The 16786-nt window shown below is 44.3% G+C and overlaps 1 protein-coding gene across 1 annotated transcript in view; it reads left to right on the forward strand.

Moving 5' to 3' along the window:
* The window catches only part of sorl1 (sortilin-related receptor, L(DLR class) A repeats containing), a gene marked incomplete at both ends in the record, with an annotated part of 77232 nt that overhangs the window by 12419 nt on the left and 48027 nt on the right, over positions 1-16786 (forward strand). Inside the window, 3 exons of the mRNA XM_080006765.1 lie at positions 2437-2598; positions 3580-3647; positions 8191-8371. Of these exons, the coding sequence (XP_079862891.1) occupies positions 2437-2598; positions 3580-3647; positions 8191-8371 (411 nt within the window). The remainder of the gene's footprint in view (positions 1-2436; positions 2599-3579; positions 3648-8190; positions 8372-16786) is intronic.

Below are 16786 nucleotides of genomic sequence, written 5' to 3' on the forward strand. Positions count from 1 at the left end.
GATTGCCCATTTTGCATGACTGAACTGCAGCCGGTATCCCCAAGTAGCCCAGCCCAAATCCAAATCATCTGGTTGCGTGGGAGACCGGCCGGGGGAATTTATTTATGAATTTATTTATTTATTTATTTATTTATTTATTTATGTGTTAATGTAATTGTATTCGATATCAGTGAATGTTAAAACTAAAATTTCAGGGAAATTTGGTTGTTGTGGAGTGTTGTGTGGGTGAGCATGAGTCATGGAGGTCTTCAGACAACCCCCCGCCTCCCTCCGCCCTCCCCTCCTGCTCTCCAGACCACTCCAGCCTCTCGCTGCACCCTGGCAGCTGGCCGAGTTCTTCAGTTCTCCGGAAGGCCCTGACAGCCGGTACTTGGCGGAGGGTAAAACACTCTGTTAGACAACTGTTGGTTCCCCCTTGGCTTTCCTGCTAATAAAAAATCTCAATGCTGTGAACTTGATGCATTACACTAAGGTGTTAGAAATGGTTGAGTTCATAGTTTGTTCGGCTTTCTCGCGCTGTCTTTGCCGCGCGGGTCATTGACATTGCTTTGGGGTGGGTGATCTAAGTGTTATTTTCCTTTTCGAGGGAGCTTTGAACCCCCTCCCCACCCCAATCCCGACAGCAACTTCCGCCCCCGGCGTTGATGCCACCGCTCCAAGGTTTACAAGTTGTGATGGACAAAGTTCAAATCGCTAAATCAACTGTGACTCAGTTGACACTCATCTTTCAAAGTGGACCCTTAAGTCAGAACGTGAGAATATTTTGAGTTAGATATCTGCCGTAATCACTCCCAAAAACTACCATGGTTAATAATTATTTAGTAGCTTAAACAGTATATGGGTGGAAACGCTCAGTCCTACCCCTACAACACTACTTGGCGTTGTAGTGTAGGTACACTGCAATGGAACTTGAATGGAAATTTTTTTTGCCAACGTGGGCCTTGTCCAAGTGGCGATATGTCGATGTGAGTGTAGAGTAGGCTGATACTGTCCGTTGTCAGTGGCTTAGAGCTCTTCTTTTCACTCCTACTCCCACGTGTACTGTATGTGGAATCTGAAGTTGTCACTTGGCCCAGAAAATTAGCCAAGAAATCCAACTCCCACACTGGCTGTGTGGCTGGGAGTCAGCCAGCAGTCAGTCTATGCATCTACTTGTCAAGATTCCCTTTCATGATGGAGTCTTGTGGAGGTGTTCATTTGAATGTTTGCTCTAACATGGACAAATATTGGGGGGGGTGGGTAATGGAAATATCTCAGTGCGTTAATGCGTTAATCATGAATACTTACCCACGAACCTCCCCATCACGAAACATTGTATCATCAGAGGAGAGATTTAGAGAGTTGATTACCAAGTGTATGCCTATGACAGGGATTCTCAAAGTGGTGTCCGTGGCACTTAGTCCGTAAAAGGTGTTTGAGGAATTAATTTTTTTTTTTTTATTATTTTCAATTTTTTGTGTTCTTTGAAGGGGAGCATCTGTACATTTTTAGAAATATATTTTTTATGCCATATATGTATCTATTTACCTCTTAAGATCTTAATTTGTGTTTTGATATTTTGTGTTTCTACGTGTTAATTAACCTGATGTTAGATGAATACATTGTTTTTATATTCTTCATTTTGAAATGTTGCAATACAAATATTTCTAATACATTTATCTTGATTTGTGTTTGTTTTTCCACATAGCCCATGTGGAAGTGTGAGAAATAGGCCTAATATGAAATGATCTTTGGGCACATACGTGAGGGGGGGCGTCCTAAGGGGTCCTTGGTTGAAAAAAACAAAAACACTGTATCTACAATACTACCACTTTTGCACCGGTTTCTCAAGGTGACATGTAGCTATCTACAGTACATTCATTTACTTAATGCTCAAAAATTGTTTTGTTCTTCAGAGTGTCAAACATTTCCCTCGTGGTAGAAATTACACTTTTGAAATCCCCTTGAGGGGTTTTCTTTGTCTCACCGCTCGGTTCCTTACTCCGCATTCAGAAGGCCGTCTTCCACTTCAGCCGACGTTCTCTGAAAAACCCTCCCGCCGCGCCGCGGTCCAAAGGTTATTGTGGGGATACGGTGAAACGGAAAATCAAAGGAGGATTCTGGAGAACAGAGTGGCGGAACCAAACTGTAGGACTACGTAATCAGGCCTTCTTTTTGGTGCTCGGATTGAGCCTGGACTACTCGGCACTCATTTTTCTTTCATCATCATCCTGCTCTTTTCCTTTCTTTATCCAGAATCAAGTCTAATTTATTTTGGGAACATTAAGTGCTTTCGTTCTTTTTTTTTAATTATTTTTTTTTTAAAACCTTTTTCTTCCATGTGAAGTGGTTTTAAGAAGCTTTTGGAAGCTTAGGCAGTATTGTTTGTCCCCAATCCCCCCCTGGCCTTCCTCCTCTAAAGTAACTCCTTTCTTTATCTCTTTCTCCTTTCCTCAGTACCTGTTTGCTGACGTCACCAACAGTTACTTGTGGAACACCTTCGACTTCTGCAAGAGTGTCCAGGGCTTCACCCCGCCCTTCAAACCCACCGATTTACTGCTGCACAGCACCAAAGCCAACCTGGTGCTGGGCTATGATGGCTCGCACCCGAACAAACAGGTACAGCCCCGGATGACTTGACGTTATTAATTTTCTATGTTGCCTTGTTTCTTGATGGGCCAGATTCGTAGACATACGTGGACCTGTTTACGTAAAGATCAGCAAATAAAAGCAATTAATTCTGAATGTGTACTCAAGAGGTTCCCGGCTTTTCCATCATACAGTGTGCGGTATAGCGTGTATTCTCCTGTGTAAGTGACTTGGACTGGACCGGGAATGGACACCGAGTATTAAAGTTCACTTTCGCCTATGAGACATCCAGTTATCCAGGCTTTCGTGGAACATTACCTAAATCGCTCAAAATGTGCAAAAAGTGCTGTTTAAATAAGCAAATAAATTTAGATGCTGGAGGTATATTTCCCTAATTTCACAGGAGGAAGTTGCTTCCCTCTGCAGCCTTGCATTGATCTAACACAGTTGGGAGTTAAAAAAACGCGTCTGGTATTTTCTGTAAAAAACAACAACAAAAAAACCCACACTTTTATTACAAAAATAACATTGAGCCGAGCATGACTAGTCCCACATTGTGGGACAACTTAGAAACCCATTCGTCATAGAAAATAAATAAACACGAAGGTATGCCATAGACTTATCTGCATCCTAAACCGTCTGGCGTCACAGAAAGCAGCTATATGAAAGTCAAAAAACTCAGTGCAAACATAATTCGACATATATGAAAGTGCTCCCCTTTTCAGGCTGTCCCCCATTTCTCCAAAGCTTTTCAAAAAATGTTCATTATGTTTCCGTACATTGTAACCCACGAGACAAGCCGTTCGGTAGATGTGGTACCGATACCATAAGCTGACTCTCGCCTGCTCTCTTTCGTCATGTAGCCAAGCCAAGCCAATAAAACCATGCAAATGAGTCTGACCTACATTTGTACTGTGCACCATCCCCCTGCCCCTCCTTCTTCCCTCCTTCCCCTCTTCTCTCCTCTCCTCTGCTTTCTCCCCATCTTCCTTTCCTTTTTTGCCGCGGTAGTTGTGGAAATCCGACGACTTCGGTGTGACCTGGGTTTTGATCCAGGAGCACGTGAAGGCCTACTTCTGGTAAGATGGAGGTTGTGTCTGTTCACTACAAGCATGACATCTGTTATGAAGCTGGTTTGCTGTGCAATACAGGGCTTAATATTAACAGCAAAAAAATGCATGTTGTTTGGTGGGTTCGGTTTAGAGTCACTAATGAGCTTTATCAACGTTTGCTATGGTCAGCTTGTCACGGATTTCTTTTCATGATCATCTGCTCCATCGATCCACTGTGTGTTTCTCCAAACAAAGCCAATTAAAATTGTGTTTTTATTGTAGAGATATTTATTTTATTTTCCGACATTTACATGAAACAAAAAAATCTCTGGGTGCGAGGGTCCCGGTGCTCCCAAAAACAAACTTTTAAATGAGGCCTTGTACTGTAGATCTAATAGGAGTGAAGATTCGGAAACTGGATTGCTTATATATCGCCTCAAATTTGTTCAGAAACAGGTTTTGGTGGACCAATGAGGTGAAATCAGTGAAAGTTGACGGAGTTAATGAAACGGAGCCCGGTGTAAAGCTCAAACCCCATGGGCTCACAGAACTCTGGACTTGTGCTCAAACCCCACTGGCTCAGAACTAGGGGCTTAGTTGCTCATTTACAATTAAATCGAACATACTGAAACAGCCCGTTTTGGAACATTATGGTATAGGAAGCTATATAACCACGCCCGTGTCTCAGCTCTGTTTGCTCACCTGTTCCTCTATCTTGGCAAACAGATGTAGGCTGGAACACAAACCTGTTTGGTCAAACTCTGAATCCACTTATGCTGACAGTATTATCTAGAGCCACTCCACAGAGTACCATTCACAGCTCCATTGGTGAAATGAGTGATTATTTTCCAGGACCGTTAGAACTATATCATGTCCTAAGGATTGTAAAACCATTGATTGCCAGATCCCTCTCACTTTGCCGCACATGTTGGAGGTAAAATGAGTAGGTGCATAGTATGCACCAGTCGACCGGCCATCAGTCGGAACCAGAACTTAAATTACTTATATATTCAAGCGGAATCTAAAGCGAATGTATATTAAACTAACTTTTGGAGCTACGATTTGCATAACTGTGAGTGAATGTGAAGTCGTTAAAAGTCCTGTCAAGTGAATTCATTGATTTGTTTCTAAACACTTTGTACATGTTAGAAAAGTGATTGCTGAAAACTTGTGAAAAGACCGTAAACGATGTAGTACTGAATTGTGGAGGTAGACCGTTAAACTGTTTCTCACCATTTTTGTGGTCTGGATTTTATGGGCGGGGCTAAATCGGGACTCGATGATGTGGATGTCATACTTGGCATGGCTCCTCCCCCTAACACTATATAAACACCAGCTCGGAATAAGAGCATCAATGGTGAAATAAACTCAGCTATCAGCTGTTTTTTATTTTATTTTATTTTTTTTTGGCGGGTGTTAACACCTTGAGTAAAAGGCATCTTGAGGGAGACGTCTGGAACAAAAACAAATGCCCCGTTGGTTTGACCACACAGGGTTAGGTTAGGTTATGGGGCACCGGAGAGCGGGGAGTCCCACAGCCAGACAGCAGCACTTGGAGGTGAACAGCCAGACACACAGGACTGGGTTCAGCAGAACATTTGAACATGGAATTGACTCTAATGTAAACGTTTAACATGACTAACGCGATTTGGCGTGGTTTCAGCACCTTCAGCGGGCACGCCCCCAGTGTCTCAGAGCAGAGGGAAACTGCCTTTTCTCTTCCAATTTTGAAACCTAATTTTATATACTTGGCGATTTTTTTTGAATCATTCAAATTCGGCTGGGTGAGTTTGTCACACCACATTTTTCTTAGGTGTGACAAACTCAGGACAAATTTATTTTCAGGGACTTTAAGTGATACAACTTCACCACAACAAATATTGCAGAAGTCTAAGTCACAAAGAGGACGTACACGGGTGTATGTGTGGAACATTAAAAAAAATATTCACTCCGCACCCCCCCTCTAGTGATTAAGCTGCACTGGAATAATTTCCCAAAACAAGGCTAAAGTCAGACCATTCTGCTTTTTGCTTTGTCTTGAAATTAGACAAATATAATTTAGAACAAAAGAATCACCAAGACTTGAGGCCAACAACAGAAAAAAGAACCGAGCGTGGAGAGGGCTCCATACTGAGCGGCTGGTAGAGCTCCGGGCCGGTTTCACAAAAGGACCGAGGCGAGGAACCTCATGCCATCGACTGTGCATCGGCGTCGTTTGTTGGTATTGTCTGTGACATTTAAACATCTTGGATCTTGAATCTTGTTTTGCGTGGTAATATGAGATGGAAATGTGATGCGGACCACACTTTTATTTATTACCCAACATTCCCACCTTCATAATGTCAAAAGAAAAAAGCTCCAGGTCCCCTCTCATGTCCGCCTGAGCTGCCCTCGACTCGTGGATTTATTTTTCTTCGAATTTAAATGACGTCCCTTTGCCCCTTTCCAATCGCTAGCCATGTATGATTGTCCCCGGATCTTAGCTACAATGGGTGTGGCGATATTCCAGCCAAGGATACAGTAAATACAGTACAGTAACTAATCTCGACACCAATTGCGCTGCGAGCTGGATTCATGAAATTCCCTCCCAGCAGCTCCATCCGATTGTGGGCTAATCCTGTTTGCTGTGGGTCTTGCTGAGGACCATTGCCATTGTGTCGCAGATCTGCCCAAGGCCTCGTGAGATGGATGCGTTTAACTCTGTGTTGTCAGAGACTTGCACTCTTAAGACGCCCCAGCATATGTGACACGGTCCCCCAAGCCGTCCCCTAATCCTTTCATTTCATTGGTAGGATGACAAAATCTCGTGTGAATGTTTAGTGTAGTGCACTAATGTGTAGGGCGCATTGTATATTTGTCCCATTTGTATGGATTAAGAAGATTGATACATTTGTGGTTGCGAAGAACAGCATTTTGCGAAACAGGGCAGATTAAGAGTCATTATCGCGGGGCTGCACGCCGGGAAGAGCCAAACTGACGGATTTTGATGAACCAACAGGCAGAAGGGGAGGCAATGGGGGAGAGGCTGAACAGCGAGCCCGAACTAGGCGGATAGGGGATAAGGGGGCTTGGGATTTCATGCAAAGAAGGGAGTGAAAGAGAGGCAGACGGAGTGCAGAGGCCCTGCAACGCCTCCTCCACCACCAGCTGGTTGCTCCTTCCGCTTTTCTCCAAACCCAGACAGTGTTCATCGGTTGCACAGTGACCTTTTTCAGAGAACACAACGGTGGCTGGCTTCGATCGAGACACTGCTGCCTCTATTCAGCTCCCCAGGCTGAGTGAGGGCAGTACGACTCCACAATGTTGTTTTTTTTGGAAGGCGAGCCAATGAGGGGCCCGTGGACCTCGGCTAGTCATTCCAGCCTAACCCAGGGTCACACTTTTGTCATTATGGTGGTTATTTTTTGGATTTGATTTGATAGCAATCGTCTCAATATGGACTAAAGATTTCATTCAGATTAAAGAAGCATGGATGTAAGAAATAGGCACAGCGAAGATGCACATATCCCACGCCGTTTAAACATTTTATCCATAGGTCGAGCTAGTCACTTTTTAAAAGTTACTGTTATTTTGTAGTACTCATGAGAAATTACTAGACAAAACAGCTTTATAGTTGAATTTAAAATATTACAAAAAAAAAAAAATGTTACTAGTAACGACAGGAGAAGGCACTTGTCATTCAATTAATAGTGACGAGTAAAATTGAAATATACTAGTAACAATAGGAATAAATACTAATCTGAGGTAAATATTTGATATCTGAAACACAGAGCCCCATAGGATTCAATGATAGAATTGTCAATTGTTACTAGAAACATTGGAATTAACAATTGGAAAGGTTACTAGTATCTAATAAGTAAGTGGTAGAACCTTGTACATTTTGAGTGGGTATTCCAACATTAACTGTTGGAATAGCCACTAGTTACTTTTAAAATGTGACTAGTTTGTCCTATGGATTCAATGTTAAAAGAGCTTGCCATACAGTATGTGAAGGCTGGTGAAGAGTACCCACAATGATTTGAACCCATAGTACATTTCCAAAGTCATGTTTTGCCATATAAATTACTATTGCATCTATGTTATAATTTCTGTTAATTTGCAGCGGCTATGTTGGCAGAAATACTTTGTACGCAGCTATGACCAAATCTAATTAAATCTGCATCTTACAATCTAGCTTGACTAATGCACCCGATTGCCTTGAAATGCAAACACGTGACATGCGCCGGGATTTAAGACACGGATTAATACCGGGTGTGAATGTAATCCGATTAAATGATATCTATATATCAGATACGATAATACCTGACCAATACCCAGTGTAAAGTGGGCTGTTGATCATGATTAAGACGGATTGTGGGTATTAGAGTTATATTGGATCTAGAATCCAGACAGGAGACCGCCAAAGGGGTCTCTAAAACTTAAGCCAAGAAGATTTGACAGCACAGCTTAGTGAACGGAGGAAATGCTTCTTCTTCTCATTCTGTTCTCACTGTTACTCACGCACATATCCTCTCTCTGGCTCTGTCACCACCACCCCACCCCACCCGACCACCTTCCCATCCCCCTCCAGGGGTGTGGAGCCCTACGACCCCCCCACCACGGTGCTGGTCCAGAGACACGAGCCCCAGGGCGTCTCCACCGTGCTCAGCAGCACCGACTTCTTCCAGAGCGAGCAGAACCGGCGGCTCATCATGGAGCGCGTCGACAGCTTCCAGCTCCGCGACAAGTACATGTTCGCCACCACCACGCGGGTAAGAGTGCAAGCCGATGAGGAGTTGGTGATCAAGGAGGTCGTCTGACCTTCATAGAAATGAAGCAAAACACAAGTCGGGTCAAGTACTCACGATCAGAATCTGTTCATTCAGCCGAGTACATTTTCCTACAGTATGCAAGGAATTTGTCATGGGGAGGATTGCTGCATTGCTCTGCAGACAATTTGCAAAAAGAGGCTTAACAGTCTGAAAAAAAAAAAAAAAAAAACCACAAACAGCCAAATATACCAAAATATACAAAGTAGACGGCAAAAAAAAGAAAATTGCCAAATATGCAGAATAAAGGAAAAGTCATTCTATTCATAAGTTAAGTTAGGATAAGTTATGTCAGTTAGCTGGGGCTATGTGGCAGTATGGTTGCTGGTATATACAAGATAAAAGTATAGACGATGTACTGTTCTGGATGAATATGTATAATGAGTAGGTATGAATTATTATATTACTGAATGATTACAATGTGACAGTTATTACAGTAAACAGTAGCACTAGATTGCACAGAGATTAAGCTGAGGTGAAACTACAGTGTAGAAGAGGACAGGAAGTATGGGTGCCTTTTCTTTAGATGACCTGCAAGGAGCACTGGGCAATGTGGAAGTATATGCTATCGTGATGACTCTGCAAAACTCTACAATATTTCACAATGTCTACTTGAATAAACGTCATCAGCATGAATTGTTATCGCTCGCATAGTGTTATCACTATGAAAGGAAAATAAACCACTTTGCTGATTTCACTAGGTTGAAAAAGTCAAAGCTTCTGTCAACATTGCCTCGTGATCTATTGATGCCGTACGCCCGCGTATGGAGCCGCGTGTTTACTGCGATCGCCGGAGCCGGTGTTTGTGCAGCGGAAGCCACAGTCAAGCAAACAGACAGCGAAACAGATGGCAGATATGATTTGGATCACACATCTCTCTCCCTTCCCCGTCTCTCTCTTGCTCTCTCTCTCTGTTTCTCTCTCTCTCTCCCTCTCGCTCTCTCCCTCCCCCTGTCTCTCGCTCCCCCCCCCCCCCCCCCCACAGGGGGAGGGCGAGAGAGAGAGAGAGAGAGAGAGAGAGAGAGAGACAGGGGGAGGGAGAGAGATGTGATCCAAATCCCCTCCCACCGTCTCTCTCTCCCTCTCTCTCTCTCTCTCTCTCTCTCTCTCTCCCTCCCCCGTCTCTTGCTCCCCACCCCCCACTCTCTCTCTTTCTCTCTCGTTCTCACTGGCTCTCAAAGCTGTGGTGAACACTTGCACTCGTCACTGCGTGGCACATGCTGGCTTTGGCCTGAGTTGACTGAGGGCTTACCGTGAGTTGTGAAGGAGGTTGGCTCATGTAGGACGTGCTTGACCTGCTAATTGTTTTCGGATGGCGTACAGCGCTGGGTCAACATGCCAACATGTGTGTCGTGCTCACAGTCAAGTGTGACACACTTGGGTGATTTGAACAAGTTCAGCTTGGTTGCAATCAGACCTGCTCTTCGTATCTCTCGCTCTTCATTTGTGTGTGTGTGTGTGTGTGTGTGTGTGTGTGTGTGTGTGTGTGTGTGTGTGTGTGTGTGTGTGTGTGTGTGTGTGTGTGTGTGTGTGTGTGTGTGTGTGTGTGTGTGTGTGTGTGTGTGTGTGTGTGTGGCGTTGCATGCTGAATCCTGCCTGCTGTAGCGGGCGTGCCCCGCTGTGTGTTTATACATGCGTAATTCCAACTTTCAGGTGCCCATGCTGTGTAAACGACGAGCCAACATGGTTTCGATCAGAGCTTCTCTAATGAGGTCAAAACAAAACAGCGTGGGCCTCATTCCCTAATATATAATGTGGTTTTTAAATAAATGCATTAAGTCATAGACCTTCTGTAGCCCAAAAGATGGAGCCTGTAACGTGGTAAAAAGTAGAGCTTAATCATTGGCCGTAGGGGCTTCAGCTCAGTCGGGATGTTTCAGGATGTAAAATCTGTGTATTTTATATGAGTGCCTGTGATGGCTTTAGAGTAAAGGAGCACAGAAAAGCACTTCCCATGACCTAGTGAATAACTATTAAGACTGAAATAATTAAAATTGCTGCATACCATATATAATGTGTTTTTTTTTTTTTTTTGCTTTTTTTATTAGCAGTCATTGGAATTTGACAGTGTATAATATATGGTTTACAACCGCTTTTTTATTTATTTCGTTTTTAGGGAGAGCAGATTGCATTGCTGTTTGAAATAATCTGGTTTGGAGGAACAAAACACACATTTTTAATGTCAACCATTTTTCTGGTCGGCACTCTCCCATTCATCCATGCTGTTGCAGCGCTCCCCCTCTCTGGAGCATTTACTTTTTCCTCCCACCCTGGGAAAAGCATTTAACTCAATTAAACAGCAGTTCATCTGAGGTCACCATTTAGAGCCAGTTAGTTTATTAGCGGAAAGGGCTGACCCCTCTTTAAACTCCCAGATAAGCTCCCTCGGGGTCGGGCGAGCACGTGCTTACCACCCCTCAATGGAGCCAATACCATCAGAAGCCAACTTAGGCAACACGGTAATTGATTGTCTATTTACCTGAGTGGGTCTGTGCATTCAAGGGGAAACAATAGAATGATTCCTTGTCGGATTGACAATTGGGTGGGGCGGCAGTTCATATTTGAACGGTCAACACAACCCAAGAGACCAAACACAAGAACCGGGTGGACGTAGAGAATTGGGCAAATTGCTGAGCGTTGAGGCAGTTGACCTGTCTGTGACCCTACTCCTCCACCTCCCGTCTCCTCCTCCTCCTCTTGGCTGGGCACCCTGACCTCCTCGAGTGGGGCCAGTCCAATCCAGACAGAGCAGTGCTGTATTCAACACACACACACACACACACTGCTCCGAGGGTCACCATGGAGATGCCTGCGGATGAGAGCGACAGGGAAAAGCTGCTGGCTGACCTGCCAAGCAGCATCAATGTCAAATCACTGGAGATGTTTGCCGGCAGAGCTGCTAGTGCCAGGCCAGCAGAGGAAAAAAAACTGCAATTCCCGTCACGTTGATTGGCTGGTAATGAATGGTTCTCAAGGCGCTCGGATCCCGACTCAGCTCGGCTCTCCCCCACTTCTGTCTTTGGCGTGCGCTAATAGGATTAGAGTAATGAATATCATGCAATCTTTTGACAGAGCCAAGCTGCTTAGACTAATTACAGGGGAAAAAAACTCCCCAGAAATGGGAGGGTTGTAATAGAATGGAATTTTTTTTTTAATAAAATTAAAGTGGGACATAAAAAAACAAAACCCTTAGACTTTGGTCTCCTTGAGCAGAGGTTGACCGGGTTTTTTAAACCCGGGTCAACCTGCTAAAAGTAGGCGATTGACACCTTTCCCATTGCCAGGAGAACGACAGTTTCTTTTCTGATGTGACATTCAACGTCATGAACACGCCGCAAAAGGGGCGTGTCGTGGTGCCAGTGCGATTTGGAACAGAGGAGAGGAGACCCCAACAAACAACGACATAAAGCTGTAAAACTTGTAGAAGTTTTACAGCCCTCATTATTTTGAGCCTTTCAAAAGAATCTGATCGTTCATGAACGACCCAACACTGCAGTAGAAGCAGCATGGAGCACCGGCACATGGCTACTCCATGCTGTTGATGCGGTGCGCGCACTGGTCCTTCAGCGGCGGGGATTGGCAGGGAGCGTGGGGGTTCTCCGCTGTGGTCCCCAGGGTGTGATCCCCACACTCACAACATTTCATGGTCTCCAAAAAAAAGTCAATAACTTCTGACTTTGGATTCTAAATGGGATATGAAATGATGGAATGATACACAGATACACTTTTTTTTTTTTTTTTTAAATCTTCAATAGCCAACAACCTGTTTCTTTGTTGGAAATTATAGTCAGTTAATGAAACAGCTGCATTTCCCATAGACTTTGTAAGTAATGTTGTCGCACTGAGATGGGACAATATGCAAGTTCAACAAGTTTTATAATAGATTGACAGAACATGTTGCCGAGCATGTTACCCAAAATTGCTTTATGCCTTTATTGTGCCGAGTAAATCTTACTTTACCGTCTGTCCCGAGTGGCAAGGTCTTTCAGTATGCTCAGAGAACAGAAAGAAAGCCTGCTGGTTTCCATATCCACCTGGAAGCAGGGTTGAGGTGAAAAAAAATTCAATATCCGGAAGAGTGCTTTGTTTTTTGCAAAAATATGTTAGAGATTTGTTACAAAGGAGAAATGAAATATCAAATCCTCTCATGGCTGAGCATCCTTTATGACTAATCAACCACGGACCGCAGCCAGCACATCATGCAAGCACAGTACTCATTACATTCAGTTGACATGTTTGGATGACTAAAAATGCTACAAGACCTCAAACCACAAAGCAGGACGCACGCCATAGTCCACCAGCCTACTAGAGCGTTGAGTTTGCTTTACACTTTCTAGAGGGGAAAAACTGCCGTAAACACCTGTCTCTTTAATAATTCTTCGTCGGATTAATGCTCCCAGGCCACTGTCTCACTGGATATAAACCACTGCCAGAGAGGGAAAGCGGCCACCTATCTACACTCAGCAGATAAACTGCTGATATTGCCATTTTTGGACACATTTTAATGGACTGTTTCGTTTTTCGATGCCGTTCAACAGAAAGGACAGATTTGCTAAACAACAAAGACGACAGTCTTGTTTGTTTGTTTGTTTGTTTACCAGGGCTGTAATGATTTCTGATGGGAATTGAAAATCAGAGGGAGTGTCAGATATTGTTCTTGGCAGCCATATACCAGGAGACTGGTGCGCACTGCGCAAGGAGCCTACGGATGTTGAAAGGGTTCTCCGGCACGCTGCCCTAACTTGGAATTTAAACACTTTTTTTATAGAGAAACAAAGCAATGTCTCCATCACAAGATCTTCAGAGGCCAATATTTTTTTGTATGGCAATGAGAAGCCCTTTTATACTGTGTATATAGGTTGGAGCGGATGTCCAGCAATCTGTTCAACCGCCCAATAGGGGTGGCCGAATATGACATGTTGCTTTATTGCGAATGGCATTTAGTCAGATTTTTATTTTGTGTTGGTATGATGATGTTTTGTCCTGTCTGGTCTGGTTAATGATTCTATTGGGTGAGCAATCTGATGGGTTACTGGAAGATGCTGTTATCAAAATTTGATACTACAGTTTGGATTACACCAACCATGTCAGTGCACTTTGCCAACGGAGAATGTCAACGCTCTGGGGAAAATTGGCGCCAGAAATATACTGATTTCTAACATTTAAGGCTCAAAACTAACTTCCACTGCTCTAAAAATTAAAAAAAAAAAAGCAAGCTGAAACCGAGAATGCCGGGTTGATTATCATAGCAGTTTGTCTTCTCTGCTTTGGTGGAAAGCAACGCTCAATGTGGCCATCTGTGTTGGCAATGTGGAGTGATCTGACATAAGGTTCAGAGTCATAAGATCTGGCAGACAGACACTTGATTTCAGCTTCGTTTCATCGTCAGTGTATTGATTGTAATTATTTCTGTCTTTTTTTTTTATCAGATCGTTGATTGGAAAGAACTGCCAGTGAGTCGATCAGAGAAGTACTTTATTCCCGGGGTTTGTTAATGTTATTGCCAAAGTGGAGTGCACCGGCTACCACATAAAAACACCCTGGGGACCAAACAGAGTGTACGTTAATCACAAGCGGCTCTGCAGCGTCCGCAAAATAGACGATGGGTTAATGTGTGTACGTGTAATGCGCAAAACATTTAACCAATAGGTTTGCTTGCCTTACAACATTCCTATAGCGCTCAGAAGCAACGTGTCATCGCCGAATAATTCTTGCATTACAGATATTACACACAGAACATTCTGTCCAGATCAATGCGTACTATCGATAACCTGGCCCTGGATAACCATCTCTTTCTTTGTGTAAATAGCGTGTTGGAGTCTGTGAGCTTGTGTTTCCGCCTGATATCGAGCTGCCGTCTGTGTACATTCATTCGACTTCCCAAGAGACCCCCCCCCCCCGCGGAGCCCCCTCCAGGCTCGCTGTCTTGTTTTCAGAACGTCAGGGCGACTCCGGTCTACTGTATATGGCCCTGGTGCTCCGAATTCCAGAGCACAGGTTTTTAAGCGCTGCAAGTGAAGAAGAGATGCACAGCAGAGTTCACTGATCCTTTACACGTCCCTCGCTTGATTCTTTGGACCGCCAGTACAACTGCTTCCCACCTAAAGGTGTCGTTTTCAGCACCGCGTGACAAAATAGCCCTTTTAATAACCCCAGTGCCGTGTGTGACGGGACACAATCCGGGATGTTTTTCTCTTTTTCCTGTTTCAATGTTGTTCTTTCAGTGTCGGTCTTTTAGTTTTGCTCCGTTAGTTTGTGCTCCCAACCCAAACCACAAGAATTTGAGGCCTACGGAAGGTGTTGTCTTGCGGTTCAAGGCTCTGTCCAGAGAACAGTCTCCTTGACGAGCCAGGGAGGTACCAGAAGTTTCTTTGGTTGTTGTTGTTGTTCATGTCAGTCGTCATTTCCTTCAATTTCACTCAGCGCAGCTTTAAGTTGGAAAGAGGACAGAAGCATATGAAGGAATTAAATAATAACGCTGTATCGCAGAAGCACTTGAGTCGGGTAATGCGGAAGGAATAGACGTGTTGATAAGAACGCTTCCTCGGTACCCTGGGGGTAGATTTGATACGGGATATGCAAAACTAAATGGATGATATCTCAGAGATCAAAGCCAGAGAACAATTCGTAGCCTGAAACTACAATGTGACACACACACACACACACACACACACACACACACACACACACACACACACACACACACACACACACACACACACACACACACGCACAGATTCATTTTCTGCTAGTAAGGTTTGGGGGCAAATCCCTACCTTTTTGACATAACCCTTTGAAGCAGATGTCGGAAATGGATTCATAAAACCGGCTGCAGGTCATTTCAAAAGGGGGGAATAGATGTATTTGAATGAATATTTTAAAGATTCCTTGGTTGCTGTAACCTGCATCCCCATGGCCCAGGATGACCCTGGATATAAAGAATCGACTGAAACCTGTCTACAGGCCATGTGTGCTAAGACTGGACCTGAGGTGAGAACCCCTTTATTACCCATTACCACCTCTCTCTGGGACGCCCAGATGACCGGTACCCCTGTGAGAGCCCAATCCAATCCAACCCAATCCAACAGGTATATTACAATCTGAGGAACAACTTGCTGTTCTCTCACAAGGAGCTGAACAGCAAAATTCACAACAGGTGTTTGATCCATGAATCGACCAATAAATTTCCTGGTTCAATTAGAATTGGTATTTAAACAGTCCTCTTCATCATGCTGTTCACATTTTGACATCATGAGACCGAGACGACACCTAACAATTGATCAACAGTACCTTGGCATTGCGAGGCTTCAAACAGGATGTTCTCAGAGGGAAGTGGCCACTGAGCTTAGAGTGTCACAGAGTGTCATCAGCAGGTTGCAACAGAGATACAGAGACTGGAAGAGTCACAGAAAGGCATAGAAGTGGACGTCCTTTGGCCACATCTCACACTGATGACCGCTTCATTGTGAACAGTGCCCTGCGGAACCGGATGATGAATGCCACTCAACTCCAGGCACATTTAAGGGAGGTGAGAGGCACCCAAGTGTCACGTCAGACCATTCAAACCGTTTACATCAGCATGGTCTGCGTGCTAGACGACTTGCAAGGGTACCTGACCACACCGCCAGGCACAGGCATCATCGTCTTGCATGGGCCAGGGAGCATTTACGCTGGAAGAGGGACCAATGGGCCTCAGTGCTGTTCTCTGATGAAAGTCGATTCACGTCGAGCAGAAATGATGGCCGCCAACGATGTTGGAGACGTCAAGGAGAGCACTATGCATCAGCCACTGGTGTCACCAGACGAGCCTTTGGTGGTGGTGGTGTTACAGTGTGGGCAGGTGTATCTAGTCAATACAGAACTGCTCTACACTTTGTGAATGGTACAGTGACAAGCCCATACTACCTGAATTACATCATTAATCCAGTCATTGTGCCCCTGCATGAACAACACAGGCCTCATTTCATCTTCATGGACGACAATGCTAGAGCTCATCGAGGTTGCATCATTAGGGAACGGCTGCGGGAGCCTTGGGTACCTCAAATGGAGTGGCCTGCACTTTCTCCAGACCTGAATCCCATAGAAAACCTATGGGATCATCTGAGTGGCCGTGTAGAGGCTCGTAACTCTGTACCCCAGAACCTCAATGACCTGAGGGCCGCCCTTCAAGAAGAGTGGGGGGCCAGGCCTCAGCAGACAATAAGTCGAGTTGTGAACATCATGAGACGTCGTTGTCAAGCTGTAATTGATGCTCAAGGGCACATGACAAGTTATTGAGACATTGACATTTTTTGTAACGGTATACCCACCACTGTTGTTGGCTTTTTTTTTTCAATAAATTGTTTGAGATGAGAAAAT

This window comes from Zeus faber, assembly GCF_960531495.2.
Source record: "Zeus faber genome assembly, chromosome: 9".
In the NCBI taxonomy this organism is placed as follows: domain Eukaryota; kingdom Metazoa; phylum Chordata; class Actinopteri; order Zeiformes; family Zeidae; genus Zeus; species Zeus faber.